Below are 16,863 nucleotides of genomic sequence, written 5' to 3' on the forward strand. Positions count from 1 at the left end.
AAATTACTTGCATGGTTCTGATATTTGTGTTGTTTACCTTCCCCCAGCGCAAAGTTTGAAATTATTCTCAGGATCTACAGAAGTCAGTTAAAAAAAAAGAAATTACAAAAACCTGTACCGTTGATGTACATTGTTCAGATTTTTACTGGCTTTGCCCATAGGGACGAACCCTATTGTTTCGAAGTACAAACAGGAAAAGATATAGCCTGATCAATGGTTTATTTAGGTGCAGGCTTCCTTCAGAAAAGGAGAATACACTTTCCCCCTGCTGATGCTAAGATGCAAATTAAACCAAGATTTGGTGCAAAAAATGTATCCAGTGCCATCAGCATAATTATCCTCTCTGTTCTGGGTAACAACAGAGTATTTTCTCAGAATTATTCCGTTGTGAAGAATACAATACTTAGCTTAATAAATAAAAAACAGTTTCTAGAGTAAGACTGATTATTTTTACATCAAATCATTCTGTATTTAATGTAGGCCCATACGATGCTGGCACACACTTGCAACAACTACTGGTTGCCTTGTTAAAACATAAACCTCGAAGTTGCTAAAAATAGCAGTGAGGATGAAACAAAATTGTCCCAGAACATTACAGACACCTGAAAACAAAAACTGAAAAGGAGATGACTTAAGGGATTTTCAGTAACACTTACGAAGTAAGAAACAGTGTAACCTTTAGGATTAATGAGCGTTACAATACGTCAATTACAGAGACATAAGTAATTTAAGGGAAGAGCATTCACTAGCAGTCAAGTTTGGTCACAGATTTCATTTGCTTCACAGGGCAGGGACAGCACCCTGTAATTAACAGTCATGGTCAGAAGCTGTGTCCAAAGCTCGTTACCTTCTCGCAGCATGCCTTTCTCACAAAGCCGGAAAGGTGAGAAACTCCCCTTCTCCACTGACAGAGGACACTACCCCTTCATCTCCATGTACCTCTGCCGCGTAGACGTGGTATTCGAAACGTATTTCAGACCTGCAGGGGTGACCCTCGCATGCTGCCACAGGTTTCTACTGCCTGCTGCTTCTCCGGTTGTTAAGGGTACTGACACAGGAGGAGGAGGATGTTCAAGCAGCAGTCTCTACTCACCACTTAAACAGGTTTTTGACCTTCGCTACACCTCCAGCCTTGTATTAGGAGGCACTGCTTGACAGAGACTAACCAAACCTATTCCCCTCTTGCCTAGGTAAGAAGTCTCTTTGTGTAAAACGACCTGAAGTGAGACTTAAGGTCCTGCGCTTCATTGCTAAATCTCGTCTTCTGACTGATTCAGCAAAGATGCTTATTGCTGCAAGTGCCAGACGGGATGAGAAGAAGGAAACACACATAGAAACACGCCTAGTGAGGGTCTAACAAACTGTAGGAGATCCGTGCTAATTCTAGCAATGATTTCTTCTCGAAATCTCAGTCAAGTCTACTTCATATTTGAAAAGGAGGATGTTCAAGGACACAGAGATACCGAAAACATTGCCGATTCAGCAAACAGAACGTGCTGATCAACGAAGTGATGACCAGCACAACAGAAAGATCAGTGAAGGCCAAACTATGTATGATATAGTCAACTTTTATTTATTCTTCCAGCTGTTTGTCCAGTCTTTCCAGCAAGTTCACAAAAAGTCAAACTTTGAATCCGAAAGATTTGTTATTACTTCTAGCACAGTGGATTATGTATGCAGATGAATAAAGGCTTGACTGTAAGTTTGCACTTTAAGGACCTTTGGAAAATTGTGCATTAATGGGGCTTAGTAACTAGAGACTGCATTCTTTCAATCAAAATCATGACAGAGTAGAATTTAGGCTTTTCAGTATGTTCGTAACATTGCTATTTTTCTCCTATGTTCTGTGGTTCTCATAAACCAAAGAAACTAGCCTAAGTCTGACTGCTCATTTTAATTGCATGTATCACATTATTGGAAAGAAAGCACTGAAAGTCTCATTGCCATTAAACTGGCCACAATGGATATTATCATAAACCAGAAGATAACAGAAATAACTCCAACTTATTAGATTACAACTTTTGTGGCTAACTTAAATGCCTTCAACACATACTTGATTTGATATAAAATTATTCAAATTCACTCTCTTTTCTGATGTAGTATTTATATGGTAACCCTCCTCCTGGAGAGAAGAGTTCACTCATTTCCATGTTTTTCCTCCCAATACCCCATTTGTAGTGCTAACACCAATATGTTCTTCTGAGAACTATCAGGAAGGGCTCTGTAAAATACTGTACAGGTCAAAGAGTGTAGGGTGGCTTTGAAATAAGAAAATGTTCATTAAGTGGAAGAAAAATGCCTTTTCTTCTAATCTGAAAATTGATAGGCTTGTAGACTTTATCTTAAACACAAACAGTTCAGTTTCTCAACTTTTCTACTTTTTAGTTGTTTTTTTTTTTGAATACTACCAGTTGTAGCATAATGTGAAATTAGACTGAAACCATCAGTTCGTTTCCATATATGCTAGTGAAAAGTTGGTGAAACTATTGAATTCAACAGAAGGAATTGCTGGTTTAGGCTTTTTATATTCTCAAAGTCTTTTCTTACATGGCTTCTAAAACTCTTAGTCCTTTAATAATAAAGTAGTCCTTTGTCCAGAATTACTAGGACTGAGGTGAAGGATGTATTTTTGGTTGAAAATGCATGCTAATTCTGAAGAGCGGACCTCCTTTTGGAAATGTTTTGCAATTGCTGGCCTCTGAATCATGGTAACTTCTGAAAAGATAAAAAAAAAAATACTGGTGCCACTTGGACAGTGAGGTGTGTAAAGCAAACACTCTGTTCATGGGGCAATCACTACAACACTGAATCAAACACAAGGTTATAAAATGTAAGATTCCAGGAATCTACTGATGCAACTTGAGGGTTTGGATTTTGCCTTTTGAAGATGCTGGAGATTTGTTTCTATCAGATTTTGAATACTATGAGAACAAATGTTTTTCATTCTCCTTCTCCCACCCCATTCACAAGAGTTAGGTTATTCTTGACTATGTGTCTGTGGCTTTGACTTTTACCTGAAGAATGCAGATGTGAGATCATCGCAGTAATACCAAACAATGCCTGTTTTCAGTCATTTAAGGTTGTTCCCTTATGGTTTTGCTATTCACATAAAACCATTACCCTCCACATCTGCTATAAGTCTTGGTTTGCCTGCGAAAGCCTAATGCAATGCCTCCACCGAGGGAATTCAGGCTCAGACCTTTGGAGCCGTTTACAGCCCTCAGATAACGCAGCGAGAGTCACAAGCGGGTGGGTCACAGGACAGAATACGCCCCCTCCTCCGTAGATTTGCAATAAGGCTTCCGATTTTGTTTGCAGCTTTATTTCCAGCCAAGAACTTCACTATTAAACAGAAACTAAAATTTTGCCTATTAACTAGCTAAAAATACCTGTAGTTTCTAGAGCTAAATTATTTGCATAATTCTTAATTATTAAGCTTCACTGCTCAAAACCCATCTATGTTTCCTATGTGGACGTTCCCCTGGAAAGCACTATTTTTAATGTAAAATAACAAGTTTTAGAAAGGGTAGGAGAATGCTGCCAATCAAGTAATTTGATGAGATTTCATTGCATAAGTAGATAGTGGTGCTGTAGCGAATAATTTCAAATTAAATGTTTTCCAGTGCCACTGTATCATCTGCATACTATTCATTTAGTTCCTTATACTTAGCAGAAGTAGGGCATATTTTCCATATGCCGTTTATAAGCAACACACACTGTTAATTTTATTCCTTACTGGAAAGTACCCTGGTCTATTTACAAATTAATTTGGGAAGTGACATCGTGACAGTTAGCCCCAACTGGTGCGCCTGACACAAGCGTGAAAGAAAGGATGAATAGGTGGGATTTTACATTTGGCATTTCAGAATTAGGGGAGGTAATGTTTCCAGTTATATACACTTAAAATTATTTCTGAGAAGACTTGTTGAACTTAAGCATTAAGCTAAATACCTATAGCCCTACATTATTTCGTCAGTTATTTTCCAAGACATCATTCATTCCTTTGTTGAAAGTTTGCTTCTTAGCAGTATTTGTCTTACTTGGAAAAATTACAGGTCTATGAAAGAGCTTTATTTTGTTATACTGATTCATATAACTAGTTTCTTGCGCATTGGTGCTAAAGAAGTAGAACTTTTTTGTAATGGCAAGGGAAGTTCATTAGAAAAACACCAAAACTGTACAACTGGAAATAAAAACAAAGCATAAAAGCATAGCATTTCATATAAGATGAGCTTTAAACTGAAATATTAAAAAAAATCCTCCAACACCCTGCCATATTAATATCAGACCAACCTGAAAGGCACTGAGAATTGAACTGTGCAACTCATATCCATACCTGTGAGAATAACCACCACAGTGAGATGCAAACCTCCAAGGCAGAATATGGCACTGTACAGTCCACTAGGCATTCCTGGTACATACGGCAGTTTTCTATTTTCTTAGGATAAGCTGGAAATGTTAACTAAATATACAAATTACATAGTATTTCTGTGGAAAAAAAAAATCCAATTTACACCACCTGAAGACAAGGAAACAAGGCATAACACACAGGACACTGTTGGCACGAGAAAATGTTATCACATCAAAACACACCCTTTTAAATTTAATCCAGTGGATATATAAAGGAATGGTGGTGGCAGAGGCAAAGGGACAGGACGAATACCAAATATTCAGTTTTAAGCATGCTAGTGAGGTTTTTGTTTCAGAAATCTGAAAAAAAATGAAGCTACCAAAACCATTTCAGAGGCAAGAAAGCACCTATCAAGACAGTCCAACCCATTTCCAGGCATTCTTCTTGTGGGCTGACACGTGCAGACTGAAGGATCTGTTCAGTATCATCTCTGTGCCCGAGGCTGCCTAAAGCTTCCCGTTAGCAAATGCTGCCTCCTGGAACTGAGGGACAAACGTTTTGAAATATGCCCTAGTGAAAAAAAAAAAAGAAAATGCACGGTTAGGAAGGAGTAAACTTAGAACATGGCATGTGCATGTATGTAGCCAGCGTTTTAACAGAGAAGCATAATGTTACCATGCTCAGTCCGTTATTAGATCTCATAAATGGGTAGTGTTTTTCTTACAAGTTTTTAGTATGCAACAGATCCATACACTTCAGCTTTCTAGACCCAGCAGTGCTGCTTTCCTCAGAGTCCTCACCACTAACCTCTTAATGCGGTCAACATCAGTAACTTGACACTGTCAGATGAGCCTGACGAACTGCCCGTATTTTATCCAACGCAAAGCTCCAGAGACAAACTGTGTTATCCACTGGAAAATAAACCTTTCAATGGCTGTAGAAGTGAGAAACACTTAGATGAGCCACAAGCATGGTTATGCCACTGGCTACAGCATTTTATAACTGGAACTTTTTGATGCAGTTGATGTTCACCATGTTTCTGGGATAAAAAATTGGGTTTTTTTCCCCTATGCTGAAGAAAGCTTCACATATGGTACCAAAGGCCCAAAGACAGACAAGTCAGCGGAGCAGGAAAATCGTGAAAAGAAGTCAGAATACGTGCAGGAGATAAGCTCTTTATCTGTCTCCTTACAGAAACCTTGACGCAATACAGTATCACTGTTGATGGCAGTAGTTTACATAAGACGTAGTGAATAAATACTAACACTTTGGATGAACTGTAATCCCTTTTCTTAGACTCTGAAAATTAAGATGTGCTTTGTATATTTTGGATCTTAGTCTATATTCTTTACAAAGAATCGAGTGACTCATAGATCTGTAAAATGAGCTGAACCCAAGTATCCAAAATTGAGTTTCAACTGTATCTTTGAGTTTATTGCACTGAAATATTCAACCATGTACTAAACATATTTTATGTGTCCAAATGATAACCTTTATTTGCGAGTTATATTAGAAGCGGCTTCATCATTCTGACTACTACTTTCTGCACCAAACTTTCACTTTCTCTACTTTTTTTTTTTTTTAGATTTTGTTTGCTGTTCATATTACTGGTCTTTATAAATTTCTATGCAAGAAGAACCTCTTCCTGTTCTCCCCACCAAAAAAAAAAAAAATCCAAAGTGAGAATAGCTGCAATTATGTTCATCACATTCGTGATCTCTCTGCTGATATACCTCCTGAAGCAAACATATGCTGATCGTCTTCACAATCATGACATGTATTTCATAATTTGGGTAGAAGTTTTGGCAATCACTGAACACCAATCATACCTCCTCATATCCAAAAACGTCGCAAGATCACAAAAGAGAACACTCCCCTCTCTTTGTGAAGTTGTGTCTGGCAAATGAATTAACAGATAGCTGCAGTCAGCTTTTGTACAAAAGCTGTAAACACACACGAGATGCCGTCCAAAGATTAACAGAGCAGTAGAAAGTAAAAGCACTTCTGGACTGAGGAGCTGAGCCCAGAAATGGAAAAGAAAAGCAGCAAAACCAGCACACACATTTTATAGCATACAGAGATTGTGCTGTGTATTTACAGAACACACTCTTGATTTATTGAATCAAAGTTCAGAAAGCAGCCCTCGTAGTTATGCCCACAAAAGTGATTGTTCATCCTGGCACACACGCACACATGAACTGGCTGAGAAGGTATGCCTGTCACCTGGTCTTAACAGTTGAATGCCATTTCTGTATTCATGTGTTTACAGCATACATTTGAAATCGTAGCCTATGTATGTCCTGGTCAGCTCCACGTCAATTTGCTAGCTCAAGGAATATCATTTGCATATTGTCAATGCCAGGATCTATCATCCTTTTATTTCTCCTTGCATTATCTGGCCTAACATTTAATTATATTTCTTCTCCTTGCTTATTTTAAGTAGCTTCTTCCTTCCCCTTTGATAGCTTCTCTGCAGACTCTTCTTCCATGCACATGCTCTTCTGACTGACTTGATAAACGTTACTTAAAGCTTCCCTCTTCCTAAACTGTAAAAATTCTTAATCATTAAATGGAATATAAGCAGAAGTATTTTCCTACGTTTTATTTCTTTTCTGAAACACCTCCTTTATAGCATTTCTGTGCTTTGTATTAAAACCACACTTACTGCATTTAATGACTTTTCTTTAAGGTAAATTCCAGAACGAATGCTTCTGATACCACATACACCCTCCCACACCATCTTTAACTACACCAACATCCTTTCTTTTCACTGATTCCTGCAGTAGAGCTTGTATCCTTTGCTGCAAAACTAAATCTAACACCTCCCTACATTCTGATCAGATGTACTATTTCAAAGAAGATGTTATTTCACTGGTAGTTCAAATGAACCTCTTGGAAATGTTCCATACACTACGAAAATTCCATTAGTACTTCATAATTTGTAAATGTCTACTTTTTTCTTTCCATACTTTACAGTACCTGTTTCCATACTTTAAAGTACAAGTTTGCCCTTATCATTTGTGGTCTTGTCCAGACTGAAGCAAATGTAGTACCAAATGTTTACCCAGGATATGTTCCTCCATTTCTGGCTCTCTCCCGCATACTCTAGGTATCCGAGATTAAAGAAGTTTTGGAAGAAAACATTTGGATAATTATGGCTCCTCACACACACACAGAGAATAAATTACCCTCCTCAACCCAAAACAAAAAAGACCCTGCAAAGAGATCCAAAAGCACAATATACTTGATAGGACTGTATCAGCTACAGCACATTTAACAGACTGAAGAGGAAAGATGGGGAAGTAGGAGAAGGGAGGTTAAACTGCTTCGATATTAATGAATACTGCATATAGGGAGGGAATGGCAAGCGTTAGTGTATAAAAGTAACGAGACTTATTTTCGGTATATATGAAGGAGTAGAACAGGCAGCAAATACATTACTCATTATTAAAGCGTGTTGGAATTTCTTTTTTTTTAAATCACATGACTTTTTCAATGGAAAATTTTATTTTTACCCAGTTGCGTGCATTTCTGTGGAAATGCTACTGAGTTTTCACCAGGAAAAGAAGGAAAAGAATGAGGTACTTTGGTTTGGGTTGACCTGAGAAGTGATGTTCTGTTTTGTAGAACTGAGCCTAAATTTGGTATTAACCTGCTTATTTGCGGTCCAGTGTCTCAGAGATGATGTATCTAGTCACACAGACAAGGCCCTTGTGCATCACAGGAGTCATAAGTATAAACATAACAGCAGAAGCGGTCTCTTCAAAGGACCCAGTCCATGAAGAATGATGGGATAAATCATTAAAACTTCTGCTTCCAGGAAGCACTGTGCTACTGCTAGCAGATGCATTTTTTTTCATGTTACAAGCAAAATTTTTTTCAGAACTTTTTCTTTTTATCTGAAGTTTGGGACAAAACCATACGTTAAAATATTTGAACTTCCTATGAAATGGAAATTCTGACTTTTTGTTCCACTGCAGAGACTATCAGTAAGGAGGAACAGGACAAGCACCAATTACTGGCTGAGTGAGTAAGCTTCATCTATCAACCAACTGGCATTGAGGTCAAAGTCTACATATTTCCACATAAATAGGACTATGACATGGACATATTATGTCACAATAGATTACATGAAATAACTTTAAAAGAAATACAAAATTTTCTGAAGGACAATACTCTGCTATAGACTGGATGGTAAGGGCCTCTTTTACACAGAATGCCATTTCTTTTAGAAAGGTTTTAAATTGATGGAAATACTCATACTCCAGCATCCTGCACATACAGGCACAGAGAAACTGTGAATGTAAACATGAACGTTGGAAAAAGATTTGTTTCTCATACCCTATTCGCATAAATCTAGTCACACAAATTTACACCCTCAATGAATTTGATCTGTGCTACAACACACAATTCACATAAAAATCTCACCATTTTTTGTTTCAGACACTTTGCCACACGATACTTTCAAGTATCTCGGAAGTGTTTTGAAATTATTATTTTTACATCCACTAGATACGCTTTTCAGCTCTAGAGAACTGTTATTAAAAAATATTCAGTAATTTGGGTACCTGTTGAATTACACTGAAGATGCAGAAAGCTAACCTGATCTATGGTTTCTCTAGGCTGTGTCACATGGCAGAAATCAGTTTTTGATCAATGCTTTTTCTCCTTTCTGGGAAACACAGATTTCCTTCTTTCTCCTGCTTTACTCTACCATGCTCTCGGTGGGTCTATGTCACACTGACCTTACACCAAGCTCAGAAGAACCGCATAACATGCTCCTTCAAGTACAGAGAAACTGGTTTGTTCAAAGTCCACAGATATTCTTTACGTGAGTGTTGAGTACAATGGCTCTGCATCCCTCTCGTAATGGTTTAGATCTTAGCTTAAACAGTGTTTAAAGAGTTGCTTTCTTCTCAGCTTAGAGTGGGTGCCAATCTTCATACACATACAGGCACATGTCTAACTCTTTGTTGAGTGTCTTACTGTAAGAATCTTTTTTTTTTTTTTTTGTCTATTTGTTTTGTTTCCTCAAATGGTCATTTTCCAAGTTCAAGGTAGCAAGTTATGGGGTTTCTATGGAAATTTTTCTTCAGCACTCCAGAAAACAACACATTTTGCTGTAGTTAACCACTATATACACTTGATACGGTACATTGAATTTCAGGTGCTACGCTCAAGGACATCTGCTGAGAGTAAAGCACTTATCTTTCTTTCACCTTATTATCCAGTGGAAAGAAAGTCTTGCTGTTGCAAATGGTAAGTATATAAAGAAGGCAGAATTGGATCACTCGTTGTTTACATGTTTTCTAGTGATATAAAACACTGACTGTAGTACAAGGTCTCCAGAAGCCCATACACGTCTAAATCCCAGGGTGTGGGTTTGCAGTGCTTAAAACATACTTGACTCAGAATTAACATGCTTTTGTGAAATTTCATTCTAATTGTAATGTTTTTTCCAGTAGTGCTGAGTTTTTAAAATGTAGTTGGTAGAAAATCTGCATCGATCATTTGATAATGATCTTTTGCCTTCAGATTCCTATGCTGAAAATCTGCAAAGATTTTAAATTACGTAGCTGTGATCTCCCATCAAACACTTCACATATATTTACGGTGAAAGCATTCTACAACTGTAACGCACTTGTTTTCTGCTATTGCTTTTACTTGACTGGTGCTACAGCCAACTATACAATGGTGTTCTAGTTACTGCTCATTGTGTAACGAAGTTAGAAGAGTTGTCTAGGTGTTCCTATTTCTCTTAAAATCTTCATGTGGGAAATTTGGAGCAGAACATAAGAGATTCAAACTCTGTGAGGAAAAAAGCATACAAAATGCCATATCAATGAGATTTCTGCTTTTTGTGTCTGGGAAAAGGACATTCATCATGGGGTGATGAATCATCTTCTTAAGTCATTCACAAAACACATTCCCCTTAAACTCCTCGGTTCAAGAGTACCAAGTTTTTCAGTACGCTGATCTCAAAAATTCATCCATGCTAGCCCTATTTGCACTCATATATTTTATGTTTCAGCTCAAGATGTGGGAGTTTCAAGTGCCTTTTCCATCAAGAGATGATCTGAGGAAAAGGAAGGGGATGAAGTAATCCTGATGGTCCACATCAAGCATGGACTTAGCTGTATAGCAACGTCTACTACCAGCACAGTGTATTCTGCCCTTGCACATTCTTTACTGGCAAATGGAAGCCCTTGAGCCGAAATCCCGATCTCTTCACCAAGACAAATGGGCTGTCCTTACTTTTTCACACCGTATCAAGCGCATGTATTGTGTTCCTTGTCATCAGAAGACTTAGGTTATAGTACTTGGATTCTTCCTAGTATTGGCTTTGAGAGCAAACTTTATATTCTTAAATACTACCCATTATTTCAATATTCTAATTCATTCTTGTAAAATGATTTAGTACCTACTGTGACTATGGTTTAATTCTGAAAATATTACGCTCTAATTATAGAACAACCTTAGTGTATTCAAAATCATAGTAGCTAGTATACTTGATATACTTTCTCCTAGTCTAGGCAAGGCATACAGGAAAATGTGGGGTTCTTTTCCTCAACCTTTTCAAGCTAATATGTCTGACTGGGCCAGGCACTCCTGTAGTCGTGGGGATCTCCGAATAGTTCTGTGTAACCCTTCCAAGTCTTCTGGATTAGGGTCTGTAGCTAGGACACCCTTTGCCTCAGCAGTCCTCTGTTGTCTGAATTGTCCAGTAAGTTTAACAGTGAGTTTATGTTTGAATATTCTGCAAACACTTGTTTACCGCAGGACTGAGGTGAGGACCGAATTGTACTCCTTTCAGCTGTACTAGATACAGTGGAGAATCCCAGGCATTTGCCTCAACTGCTGTCCGTTTCTTTTAGAGGAGTTGCAACTCTAGGATTTGCACAATTTTGCATCCCATATTTCTTTCCTTCTGCACCCTAAAGGAACTGCTGCAAGACACACACAAGTTTCTTCAAATCCACAGAATCCTGACGTAAAAAAATTCAGTCCAGAGATGATTGATCTTCATAAATTAGCTAGAGTAGCAACGTTCTCCCCTCTTCCAATTAAATTAAGTGCAAACAGGAACTAAGAAGGGCGTAGGTCAGAGTAAAGGACAGCCTGAGGCTTCTTGAGGTCTTTGACCTATTCCTCCCAGACTAATATTATTATGCTGACACTTTGCAATAAAATCTTGTTATATAAATTATTTCAACAGCATAGCCATATTAGAATTATAAAAGAGCTTCTCCAGGCTTTATCAACGTCACCCGATTATTCACTTTTTGAAGTCCAAAGTATTTTTGCACGGAGCATACATACATATGTAGCGTGTCTTTGTATTTTTATGTTCCTGTTGCAACTTGTTTTGACACAATGAAAACTTGTTTTGAAGATACTGAACACCTACAACAATCCCTTTTGGGTGCCAGACAAGAGGATTTGTCCTCCCGTGACTACACAGGCACAGCCAGCTGGTTTGCTTCATGGAACCCCTAATAATTCATCTCCTGTGTAGAAGATATTTACCATAACTCTCCAAAGTCTCTAGGATTTGCAGTTTCTTTATAACAGGACAAAATCAAAGATGCCAGCCCTTCTTTTTTTATATATAATTGTTTTCTTTTTAAATTCCATTTGTCAGGAGCTATCTAATTCAACCCAATTAGTACTAATTAGCAAAAAGAACTTAAATTAATAAATTGTTACATTAATTCTAATAGAGAGTATGTATTTAGGTCATATTCCATGAGTGCTCATTAAGTCCTTATCAGGTCGTTATACCCTCCTCCTGCATCTCTACACCTTGCATTTAACACGGGCTGAATGCAAAAGTGTGGAAACCTACTGAAAACCCACTTTTAATAGGCCTCATGCCAATGTTCGAGGCCTAGTTTTTTCCTTGTAAACTCAGACACGAGACATTTAAACCTCTTTGCTATTTCTCCTATATATAATGCATTAAAAGCATATTTCCACTGGGCGAACCATATTGTCTATTTATTCACAGGCACTTTCACAGCATTCCTCACCAGGCTGCACTCACGGCAGAGCAGAAGAACGCAGTTCCCTGCTTTGAGATAACTATGGGGTAAGAGGAGGTTAATTTTACGCTAGACATTTTACGACACCTCTATTGGGAGAAAATGATTGTTAAAACAAATTATCATTCTCTCCAGATCTAAGATATTACAAGGACTGAAGTGACAAATAGTTCTCAGCGCTCTAACTTTTGGTTGCATAGCTGGGATCAGGCTGCAGCAGGCAGGCCCACAACGTGGCTGGGCGCCAAGTGGCAAAGGCTCAGGAGCTAATGAGAATCAGGACTATTATGGCATGTGCTAGGCATTCGGGAGGCAGCAGCGTTTCTAAACCACCGTTCAAATCTGAACATCACTAAAACTTATCCAAGCACAGCAGCAGAATGATAAAGGTACCTTCCAGGATTTCTTTATCGCTTCAAATATACATAACGATACTTGGCACGTATTCATGTTTCTAAACTAAGCTTCTTGATGGTATGCTCTCTGGGATGTGGTTTATAATTTCCTTACTAGGCAGCTTTATCTATAGCAAATATTTTGCTTTTATGTGTAACACAATGTCTACACAGTTCTCCATTTTATACATCTCCAAAACTGGCGATGCCAAGCAAACATCTGAAGTGTTTATACAACAGCAAGACAATAGTTCTTAAATTACTGCTACTGTAACTGGCTAAACACACAAATGTACAAAGGAGTCAGTGCACAATGCCATTATGCTGCTAGCAATTTTTTTTTCCGGGTGCCAAATTCATCACATTATCTCTCTTCCTCTTCTAATATTCCTGTCTCTCTACCTCCTTTTGCTGTGATTTACCTACAAGGAGTTCAGTAAACTTCCTATGCCCACTTCTACCTGCCAGTCTACACAAGGCACTGACTGTGCAGCCAGGCTGATGGACAGGCCAGTAATCAAGCATCAAGAGAGCTGGAGGTCTGCAGTGGGCACCCATCAAAATGCAAGTTTTTAAGAAAAGTCATTGCTTTCAGCTCAGTTCATAATATTACATGACAGAAAATCGTCTCTAAAATTACAAACAAAACAAAACATATGCTACCAAAACCATAACAGGAAATTGAAGTAGTAGAACTAGTGAAACTAAGTACACATCTGAAGTTTAAACATTAAAATCCACTCGTGCCCAAAAGCTGTTTTCTGTGTTTTACCAACAATGTCTTTTTCCTCCGGAAGTTCTTGTTGGAGTTATTAACATTTCTGATTCAAGTTACACAGAAAGGTACAAGAAATGGTTATATTTAGACATGTTTTTCAATGGTTTGCTGATTGCAGAAATAACAGGTGGCTTTACTCCATATGAAGCAAACGGAAATAAAAATTAAATTTTCATTTGGTTATACATTTGCGTGTCTGTTCCAAAAAATTATGATATCAATTGATTTTATAAATAAAGTCAAGAATTCAACATAGCTCTGCTGTAAAAATTAAGACGACTTTGCTGCCCAACTTACCATTAAGCAAAATGAATCTTGACAATCTGTTCAAATCATGAAACAACCATAAACACAACCACCTGACTAAAGGCAAAATATGAAGGAAGGGAGTTCTAGGGAACTGCTGCGGAGCCAGGACTGCAGATCATTATGTAGGCTGGCAATTAATGTTTATTTTAAAGCAGCAGCATAAGTAGGGTCATCACTTTGCAAAAGATGGTAGCTTTGGTTCCAAGAATATATGTGCTCCCAAACGCAGGGACCTTTACCGACAATTACAGATAAAAATTACAGCTACTGGACGTAATCAGTGCATATAGACCAAGGCCAGTAACTACGCAAGCAACTTTTTTGAATCATTTGGAAATCAGGATTCTGGGCTTTATTCTCTCACAGGTTTCTGATATAGATATTTGGGAATTTACAAAGGTGTACTGCACCGAAAGAGTGGCTCTAAGTGTCCCAAAGCATACGTAGCAAAATGAATCTCTCATTTTGAAACAGTTTTATCAATGTCTTCTGCTTGCCAGTTCAAGAGATAAACACTTCACTTCCTTCACCTTCTCCACAATGTATATAAATAGACTTGCTTCAGTCAGATGAAGGCTTGTGGTCTTAGATCACAGCAAATTTTGCTTCTGCTTTCTTAACTTCCATTTTCCCCTCGGGGATTACTCAGTGCTGGGGTAGCGGGTGTCTGCGAAGGGGGCACTGGAATATCTCTGTCACAGCACGGTCACTCCACTTCCTTACCAGTGGATCATGAGAATGATATTCCAAGGCCATCATGGAAAAATTCAATCTTCATACAGTCTTTTTAAATACAGTACTAATTCGCAGGAAATTTCCAGTCGTATGAGCTACAGTGTGACAAGCCTGCTCTATTTTTCCTATTTGCTGAAGTGCCATAGCCATATTTTTCCACTCCAGGTAAAGGTTAACTTCTTAAAGAGATACTTTTTATTCAAGACGTTTATTATTTCCTCCTACCTAGGCTACATAAGTGCACACTGAACTCTATTGTTGGAGGGCAATTATTTAGCAAATTATTTAGTAGATTTGAAGGAGAGAGTCAATGCCAGACAAGATGCAACTAGGAACCTCTCCTAAGTATAAAAGGCAAGGTGAAGGAGAGGGGGGGAAGTAGGAATGATACAAGTAGCAGAAAGCAGAAAAGACTGGGCAAAAACACGTTCAGGAGTGAGGCTCATAAGGAAAGACAAGTGTAGAGATTCAAGAAGAGAGGAGATCACAGAAGTAGTAATAGAATTTGAATGATCTTGAAGAGATTATTGAATCCCTTAATTGTACTTCAGAGGCAGAAATTAAGGGTTACACCGCAGATGCATCCATAACAAGTCTGACAACCAGCATCCCTGAAAACAAAGTTTGCTTGCAGGTGAAAGTACTGATTTCATCATGCCATCCGCTTTGCTTTGCCAGATTGCTTATCAACTGGGGCCGAAGGCAACATACCAAAACATAAAAGAAACCTCCTTGGATATTCATTAGGACAAACCAGTCAGAAGGAAAGGGATGAGATGCCACCCATCTGTGACTATATAAAACATATTAAAGAAGTTATTTCTCTTTGCTATTTAAAAGATACATGTTTGCTATTAGAAGTAAGAGGAAATTCTCAAATGGTCAGAGACCTCTCCAAATGGCGAAAGCAGACAAGAATAAACTCTTAAAACTTTTATGTAAAAGCAGAGTAATGCAGATCAAAAATGGATTTGAGGAACAAATTAGCTGTGGCCCTCCAAATAAAAACTTGTCAAACAGTACGAAAGCGAGTCAAAAAGTAAAAAGAATACTCAGAAGAAATAAAGTCACAAAGAATAAATGAAACTATTTTTGCATCCAGGTTCACTGTGGAGGTGCTTAAAGAGGCTGCCATACCAGAACACTGCTTTACAAGGGATGTACTGAAAGATCTGACTCACACAGAAACGTCAGCCAAAAAGGTAACGAACAACTCAACAAAACACACACAAGCCAATCAGCAGGCTCAGATGATATTCGCACCCAAGTTCTAGAGAAACTCAAGTGTGAGAAAGTTAAACTCTTAAATAGCTTGTAACCTCCTGCTTACAACAGCTTGGTACCAGAGAAGTGTGATGTCAATTAAAAAAAGGTCTGGGAGGATAGAGGGAACTGTGGACCAGTAAATCTCCTGTCCGTACCTTACAAATTGATAGAGACTGTTGTAAGAAACCATAAATTTATAAAAAGCCCAGAATTCGTAGACTTGAGTGAATACGATATATTGAGTAGGAGTCAAACTTATGCTTCACAAATCTCATATTTTCTTAAGGTACCGAAAACATGCGGACAAGAAAGACTCAAGTGACACACACTGCTTGACTTTCCTACAGGCATTTGGGAAGGTTTTTCAAAGGCTTTTAAAAAACTGAATTACTGCAGCAGGAGAAAAGATCCATGAGTGGATAAATAGCAGGTCAAGATAAGAAAAAGAAGATAGGAATGAATGATGAGTACTATTAGGGTGAAGTCACCTGAGGACTGCACAGAAATGGGTGTTTTGACATGTGTTGTTCAACATATTCCTACATGATCTGTGACAGTAGGCAAAATGAAGATGGCAATGTTTGCTGATGTTAACAATTCAGTCAGGGAAGGAAAAAACACACAATTATGAGGAACTGCAGACAGCTCTTACAGCACTGGGAGATAAAATATCAGGGGAAAAGTCAATATTGACAAACATGAAAGGGACACATGTGAAGAAAAAGACTTAATTTTACATACACAAAAACCAGAAAGAATATGACAGAAATAGTAAAGGGATAAAGAAGTGGGACAAGGGTGATCAGAAACATGGAAAGGTTCTGTAGAAGGAAGGAGTGCACAGAATAGGAGAAAAGGTGACAGAAGAGACTTGACGAGGTTCATAAAATCATAAAGGTTATGGAGGGGATCAGTGGATTAATTATTTGCTGCCTCTTTTCATACAAGAGTTAGGGGGTAACAACTGGAGCTAGCAGGTGGTAGGAA

The 16,863-nt window shown here is 38.2% G+C and overlaps 1 protein-coding gene across 4 annotated transcripts in view; it reads right to left on the minus strand.

The window, feature by feature from the left end:
* Positions 1 to 1,552: 1,552 nt before the first annotated feature.
* Positions 1,553 to 16,863, minus strand: part of BABAM2 (BRISC and BRCA1 A complex member 2) — a 176,062-nt gene continuing 160,751 nt past the window's right edge. For all 4 annotated transcript variants that reach the window (XM_087774426.1, XM_087774427.1, XM_087774428.1 and 1 more), the window contains one exon: positions 1,553 to 4,921. In XM_087774426.1, the coding sequence (XP_087630552.1) occupies positions 4,858 to 4,921 (64 nt within the window). In that variant the 3' untranslated portion in view covers positions 1,553 to 4,857. The remainder of the gene's footprint in view (positions 4,922 to 16,863) is intronic.

This window comes from Nipponia nippon, unplaced genomic scaffold (assembly GCF_047370975.1).
Source record: "Nipponia nippon isolate SJK-2023a ecotype South Korea unplaced genomic scaffold, ASM4737097v1 scaffold_4, whole genome shotgun sequence".
Taxonomy (NCBI): domain Eukaryota; kingdom Metazoa; phylum Chordata; class Aves; order Pelecaniformes; family Threskiornithidae; genus Nipponia; species Nipponia nippon.